Source organism: Clytia hemisphaerica, unplaced genomic scaffold (assembly GCF_902728285.1).
Source record: "Clytia hemisphaerica strain Z4C2 unplaced genomic scaffold, Clytia hemisphaerica genome assembly, whole genome shotgun sequence".
Lineage (NCBI taxonomy): Eukaryota > Metazoa > Cnidaria > Hydrozoa > Leptothecata > Clytiidae > Clytia > Clytia hemisphaerica.
In genome coordinates, this window is record NW_027103674.1 from 146,621 (window position 1) to 155,275 (window position 8,655).

The following is an 8,655-nucleotide window of genomic DNA, read 5'->3' on the forward strand; positions in this document are numbered from 1 at the left end:
ATTTGGACCCATGTTTATTGACATTTTAGAGATTTTTTCAGTCCAAATTTGGGTTTTTGCCTGAAAAATGGCTCTTAGCAGGGATTTTATTTCCATAATGGCGGACATAGACCCATCCCAGACGCAAATGATTTTGATTTCCCTGGAGTATCTCCAGTATACTATCACTACAAAAAAAATTTCAGTCAGCATTTAAACTCAGTTTGTAGAAGCTTGCCTTAAAAAATGCTATTTTTTGAGAAATATGATTTTTTTTTGCTAAAAAGCGATTTTTGAAGACGCCATTATGATTTTTTGAAAAAAGTGAAAAACTTGAAATTCATTTTGCTTAAAGACTTTATTGAAGACTTCCATCTCTGAAAATTTCAGACATGTGAATCAATCAGTTTAAAGTTTATGAGCTTGCAAAATTGGCCTTAAAAAGCATTTTGCTACCCAAAATTGGCTTAAAACGGCTCGTTTAGGGCTCCAATGGGCACAATTTTCAAACCAATATGATTATTTTGTTGTTTCTTCATAAAATTTAGTACAGCAAGTGAAAAAAATAAGATTTGCAATAGTTTTGACATATTTACAGGCCTAAAAAGGCCAGACAATGCCATTTTTTCCAATTTTTGCCTGTAGTGCGAATCAGTACCCCCAGGGGGGTTCGGCCAATTTTGAACTTTTGACCTTAAAAATTGCGCAGAATGCCTCACAATAGGTTAAATTTTCATAAAAAAACACTACATCTTGAATTTTCTGACTTTGACAATTGACGCCCCACCCTAGCACTGTTGTTTTGTTCATAAATTTCACTAGAGTTTCTAATGCACACTTTTATCAACTTGTTTTTCTTTGTAAGTTTTAACAATAATAGTCAACAAATGTCAACTCGTTTTCTACATTTCTTTCACAAGAATCTTGCATGCTTAGTTTTATCAAATCGCTTTCTTCGTAATTTTCACGAGCGTCTCTTAAATGCTTAGTTTTATCAACTCGCTTTCTTTGTAACTTTTACAAACGTCTCGTGACCAATTTCATCAAAAAAGCCTTTGATAGAATTTTTTAACAAGAAAACTTTATCGAGAAGGACATTCCAACGATAGATTTCATTGAACTTCCTTATCGATACAAGCCAGCCTATCGATGAAGAATCTGCAGTTATCGATAAAATAAATCAAGCTATCGATAATTTTACTACCGATACACCTTTTTAACATATTTTAATCATACATTAGGTCCAAAATTAAAATGCTAAAAAACTTTATTGATGTCTCCTCAATTCTATTTTTGAGTTTTTTAGAATCGGACTTTCGACCGCTTCAGGCGCCGCTTGGAAGTCTCTTGCTCAGCCTCAAGAAAGGGCCGCTAAAAGAGCGGTCTCAAGCGGACCTTTAAAAAATTCTCTCGCCCGCTTGGAGGCCAATCTTCACGAACGACGAGCCGCTAAAAATTATATTTCAGCCCCTTTAAGGCCGGGCTTTTACCCGCTTTGGGTCGATCATTCTTTTGTGTACTCCAAATCGCTTGGGGAGTCACAAATAAGGGCCAAATTAATGAAATTAGGGTTTAAACCCAAAAATACCCCAAAATTTGCCCTAAAAATAAGAACAGGATAAGAACAATTTGAGGCTCGAAGTGCCAAAAAAATAAGAACAGCCGAGCCTCAACAAAAATTTACTAGTTCTTATAAAAAAAAAAAAGTGTACACCATGAGTACTGATATAATGTGTTTTATGTGCAAATAGACTCAAGAAATTCTAGCTCTCAAATTAGATGAATAATCTCATAAAAAGTACTTTTTACATTCAAAGTAAAAAGTTTGATGTTTTTAAGCATTATTAAAGGTACTAACAGTAATCATCAACAATCTGTAGGAAAGCACTTTTTCAACTTTCACAATTGTATTCGAAGTGTTGTTTACAGTATAATTCTTTTGGTAGAGATTGTTGTTATATATCATTTCATAAATTCTGCATTCAATCGTACTCTTTTATGCTTACTTGTAGGGGGTGGAAGATGCAGGGGCAGTACTCTCAGAGAAAATTCATAAAATGGGGGGTCATTATTAACTGATTTTGGGGTGATTTTCCCAAAAAACTCAAGGAAAATGAAGGTTTGGCACTTTATCAGGAAAATTTGATAAATTAGAGGTCATTACAAAATGCTAATTGGGTGATTTTTTCCAAAAAATTGCAAAATGTCCACCTACAATTAAGCACAAGAGGGTAATTTTTTCAGAGGTCACCAATGTCTCTTTTTGTATAAAAGTACACCATATTTTCATATGATCACGTCTAGCTAGCTTTTTTTCCATGTTAAATTCATCAATGTCCAATGATGGGAGAAGAATCTCTCGAAACGTAGCAATGTGAAATTCATCAATGTCCAATGATGGGAGAAGAATCTCTCAAAACGTAGCCAATCACAAATCTGGTGATCCATATGTAGCTAGGTAGATTTTTCCCCGTGATATTCCCGATGCCCGATGATGGGAGAAGAGCCAAACGTAAATTCGTGATCATATTCAAGACACGATAAACTTCCACCAAATATTCACAAATAAGTCCTTTCCCATAAATAAATTCCAAACTTCATTTATCAAGCAAAATTGATTTAAGTTTTGTTTTTGTTAGTATGAATGCTTTTCCTCTAAAGATAAACCAAAACAAAAATGTTTCCTCAGAATGAAAGTCTTTTTCTTTTGTCACTCTTCACCACATCAAACAAAAGCAGATGAAAATTCCATCACACAGAGTCTTTGTCAAAATCATCATACATTGATTGATATTGTTGTGTGATTCTCAAATTTACTGATTAAATTGAACCAAAAATGTCCTCAAAAAGATAAGTAATTGCCTGATTATTACCACTTTTCAGGACTTCAATTCCTTTCTTTAAAACACTGCATTGAACGCTTGCAAAGAAGTGAGGTCGTTTGCCGTACGAATGCAACACAATCACGAAAGAAAATTTAGATGTATAACATCTAAAGACAGGTCCGTACGGCTTTAGATGTAATCCATCTAAATTGGCTTGTAGATTTAAATGCATTACATCTATATTACTAAACGTAGAATGTGAGTGAGCCGTGAGGGGGCCATTATGGATTTTTGAGATGGGGGTTCGAGAGTTACGTGACCGATTTTTTGGTTGGATATGGTTGGTTGGGTGGGTGGTTGAAAACGAAAGCGAAAGTGGTCAGGGGAAGAGTGTGGAAATTTAAACAGAAGGAAAATATATATATTTGCCAGGACCACGGTTGACTGGCTAACACGAGCTAGCAAAAAAATGATATTTTTTTTTAACAAACAAATAATCCTATCATAGGCGAAATATATATATTATATTCTAATTGAAGGCTGAGCTCACTTCCGAAGCATCAGTGTCATTTGAGCATGAAGAGACAATATAATTGTCTCGATACCATGGGTGTCTGGTTCCTCGGACACAGTATACCAGCGATTTCATGAGCGAGAGGTTGATCTTTCTCTTAACCCACGACGAAACAAGGCTGACATTAGTTTTTCTTTTGTCAGCGAGAAGTTCAACAAGTCTTTTTATGACCATGCTGCATTCTCTTGCCATCCCACCAAAAGCACTGAATACCATGGGACTAAACGACCCATGCTCCACTCTCAATACTCGTTCATTATAACGCCTTTTCTTTTCACGTTCGTTGATCTCGTAACACTTTTTGATTTCCAAGTCAGCATACCTCCGGGCTGTTGGGTTAAAAACCCTTATGTCAAAAAATGCCCTTTGGTGAGTGACCCAGAAATTGCGAGCGGAGACGTCCAGACGAGCTTCGGGTGTGACATTAGCGGTCGTCTCACGAAATCGTTCACCAGTCAGTTCACTTAATGGTGGTTCAACTTTTACGTCGTTGCACACTTCAGTCATCAACTTAGCAGTGACATCGCGGAGAGTATTGTGACGTTGGGTTACAAATCCACCTTTTTTGCATGATAAGGCATGCTGGATGTTGAAGGGGGACCCGCATGGACATCTTTCGGGAAGACGTGAGAGTTGATAACCGTAACGTATCTTGAGGAGATCCCAGAATGATTGTTTGTCCAGTTGATACCCCTCGTCCTTGATGGGAAGGGTGGTAAGCCATAATGACGCGCCACATTCACTGTTCAGATTGAGCAACCTAAGTTTCGCCTTTGACATTTCGTCTGATGATTTTATTGTGTTCAAAAGTTCATTTATTCTGCTCTTTTTACGTTCTCGAATGATAGACTTTGTGCTTCGTTCTCGTCGCTGGCCGCAGTGTTTTGATTTGTAATATCGTTTTGAAGTGCCTCGGTAACTAAGCACGAATTGGCGAACTCAAAATTTGCTTGTTCACTGAATATTGGGATTCCAAGTCCTCCTTTGCTTGGCGGGAGAGAGAAAAGTTTGCGCTCAATTTCTGAGGGTACAATTCCACCGGTGATAGCGGGTATAAGCTCAGTTGAAATGACGTTGTCGATCCTATTAAAGTACGCTGAAACATCAGGGATCGTCCGCATACAATAATTGAACTTATGTTTATAGCCTGCCGTAAAGCATGTATACGCCTCTTGTGGGGCAAATTTGGCAATCTTTGCGAGCGTACTCAGTTCACTCACCCAATCGTCAATTTTTTCGTTGATAAATTCGTCCCTGTATTCTAGGCTGCCGACTGCTGCTCCCAAGTGTTTTCGGCCATCTGTTGTAATTTTTACTTGTGTATCGCTAAAAATCTCCATCGCCTCAGATAAAAATTCTGGTTTGACTATTAGCCAGGTTTTTTCCTCTTGCTGGTAATAGCCGAATTTAGGGCCTTCATCTCGAATGTACAGCCAAAGCTGTTTTAGTTCCCAAATTGTCCCGGCACCGAATAAATCATCAGCATATCCGGCTGTTCTTGCTTTCTCATCAGACGGTTCCTCACGGAGAACATAACGCACGATTAGGGGAATAGTTGCTATAGCATATACAAACATTGCAATTGGGTCTCCCTGTGTAGTTCCTTCAGTAGATTTTAGTTCCTTTCCCCCGAAAACAAAAAGACGGGCTGGTGATTGGTAGCAGTTTTGTACGAATGTCGAAAGAGGTGGACAGATGATTATTACGTTGTGAAGAAAGACGTTTCGGTTCACGGCATTGAAGGCGTTCGCAGCATCAATTAATAGAACTGCTTCGGATTCATCTTCCTCAAATAGTGTACGCATAGCGTGAACGGCTGCTTCGCATCCTGCGTCTTGCCCGGCGCAGACCTGGAGGGATCCAATCGATCGTTTAATGTCCTCTTTGAGAATACTAACTATAGATTTTCCGATGATCCTTCTCAGCACCTCGCCTATCCCGATTGGGCGGAGGCCTGGGTTTTTGTCCAAGGGTATTAGACGGGAGGCCATTAGGGGTTCAAGGGATGTAGGGGAATGAATCTCGGTGCATACCATTTTTGCAAGGTTGGCGATCGAGGTGCAGAGATCAGTTGAGGCGGTTCCAAAGCTGTTGGAGGTGATGATCCTTCTCCATCCGTCACCATCGAGTCCTGAGGGGCCTGCTCCTCCGTTGGTTCGCATCGCAGACCTTCTAATCAAGTCGGGAGTAATGTCCTCGTAGCGTACAGAGTGAATCAACTCGTGAATGCCAGGGAGTCGAGGGAGTAATGCGAGTGTGGAAATTAGCGTTTTTGTGAAGAAGTCGTTGCAGTGCAAATCTTTCGCAAATTTAAAAACCCACTTTCCCGTGGAAATAATTGACGTTTTTGGTTTTTTTGGGACCCTTGTAGCGAGTGCCTCACTAAAAACCGAGATTTTTTATCCCGTTTCTTAGTGAGTTCCACTTTGGTGCGCTTTTGAAAATAAGGAACCAAACGGTGGAGGGTGCGATCGGTCTCAAAGTGTAATAGACGTTAATTTTTTTTTTTTTTTTTTTTTTTTTTTTTTTTTTTTTTTTTTTTCGTTCAAGCATTTTCGGAACGTAATATACTAGAGAAATTAAATACAAGTCGGTATTGAAAAATATAAAATATACTATATACCGGAGCCTGTCCCGGCATGGCTCTTTTGGATTTAAATAAAATTCTACTAGAATTATGGATTATGTATAAGAAAGGAACAATAAAAACTTAAACTTCATCTTGAGGGAGTCGTACTCTACCTCTCGATCCACGGATGCATCTCACTGTAGATCTAACGAGCGAGAAGCATATGATAGTTCTAATGCTGTTAGTAACTTTTGAGAAAGTTTCATGTCTTTTGTCTGCTATCATTTCAGCAAGACGCTTGTAAAATAACGTACATTCACGTCCCATCGCACCATTTGCCGCAAAAACAAGCGGAGAAAAAGTCCCATTTTCGGCTTGCAAAATACGTTCACCATATTGTCTCTTCTTTTCGCGTTCATTGGATGATAAGCAGTTCTCAATTTTGAATTGGTGTACCTTCGAGCAAACGGGTTGAAAACCCTCACATCAAAAAATGCTCTTTGGCCAGCAGTCCAAAAACTGAGAGCGCTTATATCCAGTCTCGCCTCGCGTGAGACATTTGCATGTCTTGGTAGATCTTCGTTATTAAGTTCGTTTAATAGGGGTTCAGTTCTTACATCTACGCACACTTCTCTTAGCAATTTGGACGTAATGTCTCTAATTTCATTGTGTCTCAAAGACACGAATCCTCCCTTCTTGCACGAGAGCGCGTGTGCTAGATCGAACGATGATCCGCACGCGCAAGTTGATGGTAGTCGGTCGAGAGGCCAGTTATATCGAATTCTGATGGCATCCCAAAACTCTTGCTTGGTCAGCTCGAAACCTTGTTCATTCAAAGGGATGGATGTCAGCCAATTTGAAACACCTTTTTGATTGAGCGTCTCCATCGTTCGTTTGGTGTTGATGTCGGCTGTCTCCAAGAAAGCTCGTAGCTTTTCCTGGTGACGTTGCTGCCGTTCGTTGTGAAGACGAGACTTGGATTTCGCTTCGGGTGCACCGTCATTTGTTTGAAGGATTTGATTCTGCAGTGCCACGGTTGCACTCATCGAATCTCCGTGATCGTAGCTCGATTCTTCGGCGTAGATTTTCAGTCCCATTCCGCCGAGACATGGAGGTAAGGAAAGCATTATTCTTTCCTGGTCGTTGATGATGCGTCCACCAGTTAGTGATGGAATCAGTCGGTGCCGCACAGCTTCGTCGACTCTTTTCAGCTCGTCATTGATCGTTGGGATGGTGCGTAGGAAGTACGTCAGCTTATGTTGGTAGCTGCTGACGTAGGCTGAGTAGGCTGCTTGTGGATAAGTTGCTGCGATTTCAGCAAGAAGATTAATCTCCTGGGTCCAATCGTCGATCTTTTGGTTGATGTACTGACTTTTGTTTTCATCCGTACCAATCACCGCCCCGAGGTGCCGTTCGCCATCGGATGTTATTTTGATATCGGTACCAGCAAACTTTTCCTGTGCTTGTTCGAGTTGGTCGGGTTTAACAATCAGCCAAGATTTTGTTGGTTGTGGATAATAACCGTAGGATGGACCGATCTCGAGGAGATGATCCCACCATTTCTTCAATGCGTCCAAGGACCCAGCTGCTGTGATATCGTCGGCGAAGGCGACCATTCGGTTGTGGTTGTTGCCTATACCAATGAGGAGGATGTTAAGCATCGGTGTAACACCCAGAGCGTAGATAGCCATACCGAGTGGATCTCCTTGAGTGGTTCCTTCTTGTGATTTGATTTCTAGACCTCCAACGACGAAAAGTCTAGCTGGGCTGGAGTAGCAGTTCGTAACATATGTTGCGATTTCGGGACAGATATACTTGATATTGTGGATCAGGGCTTCTCGATTGATATTGTTGAAGGCGTTGGCTGCGTCGACAAGGATGACAGCGTCTGTTCTTTCGTTGGTATACATCCGTCTCATGGCGTGGATTACACCCTCGCTCCCAGAACTTCGTCCGCACATTTGCGCGTCAGATGAACCACGTACAACGTCTTCAGAGAATGCGGCCATCACAACTTTCCCCATGATTCGTCGGAGGACTTCTCCAACACCTATCGGTCTAAGTCCAGGGTTCTTGTTGAGAGGTACAAGACGTGAAGCAAAAAGTGGTGCTAACGTTGAATCCTTCATATCGATGGAGCATATCTTTCTGATGAGCGCTGCAACTGATTTTCGGAGGTCTGTACCCGTGTCTCCGTAGTCTCTTGATACGAGGATTCGTCTCCATCCGTCCGCATCCAAGCCCGAGGGTCCGGAACCACCACGAGTGATCTTTGCAGCTTCGTACACCATCTTGTCGTCAATGACGTCAAATATTACATTTTCGACGGTTTGAAGTGGACCTTGCAATTTGACGTCTTCTTCAGCTTTACGTCCTTCTGGATGTTTGACTTTTAGTAGATCTTTCGTTTGATCATTCAGTGGTAGGATTCCACCTTCCATATTGTTCGACAGAAGCTTGATAGCTGAGTTCAAGTTTCCTTTTGATACGTGCTCGCGAAATTTTCGAGAAATGATGTTGATGTTTTTCTTTCTATCAACTTTTGGTAGTCTCTTTTGAAGGGTGTCTGCTTCTCGAAACAACTGGTCAAATTCTCCTTGCTGCCAGAGTTTGAGCCTTCGATTTAGTGCATCGACATGATGCTTACTCTTGGAGTTCTTGGCCGGTTTTTGCAATAGAAGCGCTGGCATGATATGTACTGCGTACAT

The 8,655-nt window shown here is 40.8% G+C and overlaps 1 protein-coding gene across 1 annotated transcript; it reads right to left on the minus strand.

Annotated features, from left to right (window-relative positions):
• Positions 1 to 6,088: 6,088 nt before the first annotated feature.
• On the minus strand, positions 6,089 to 8,655 carry LOC136803542 (uncharacterized). Its single transcript, XM_067060283.1, has 2 exons — positions 6,404 to 8,655; positions 6,089 to 6,152 (listed from the first exon to the last, which is right to left on the minus strand). The coding sequence occupies exons 1-2, from the start codon at positions 8,653 to 8,655 to the stop codon at positions 6,089 to 6,091; spliced, it is 2,316 nt and encodes a 771-aa protein (XP_066916384.1).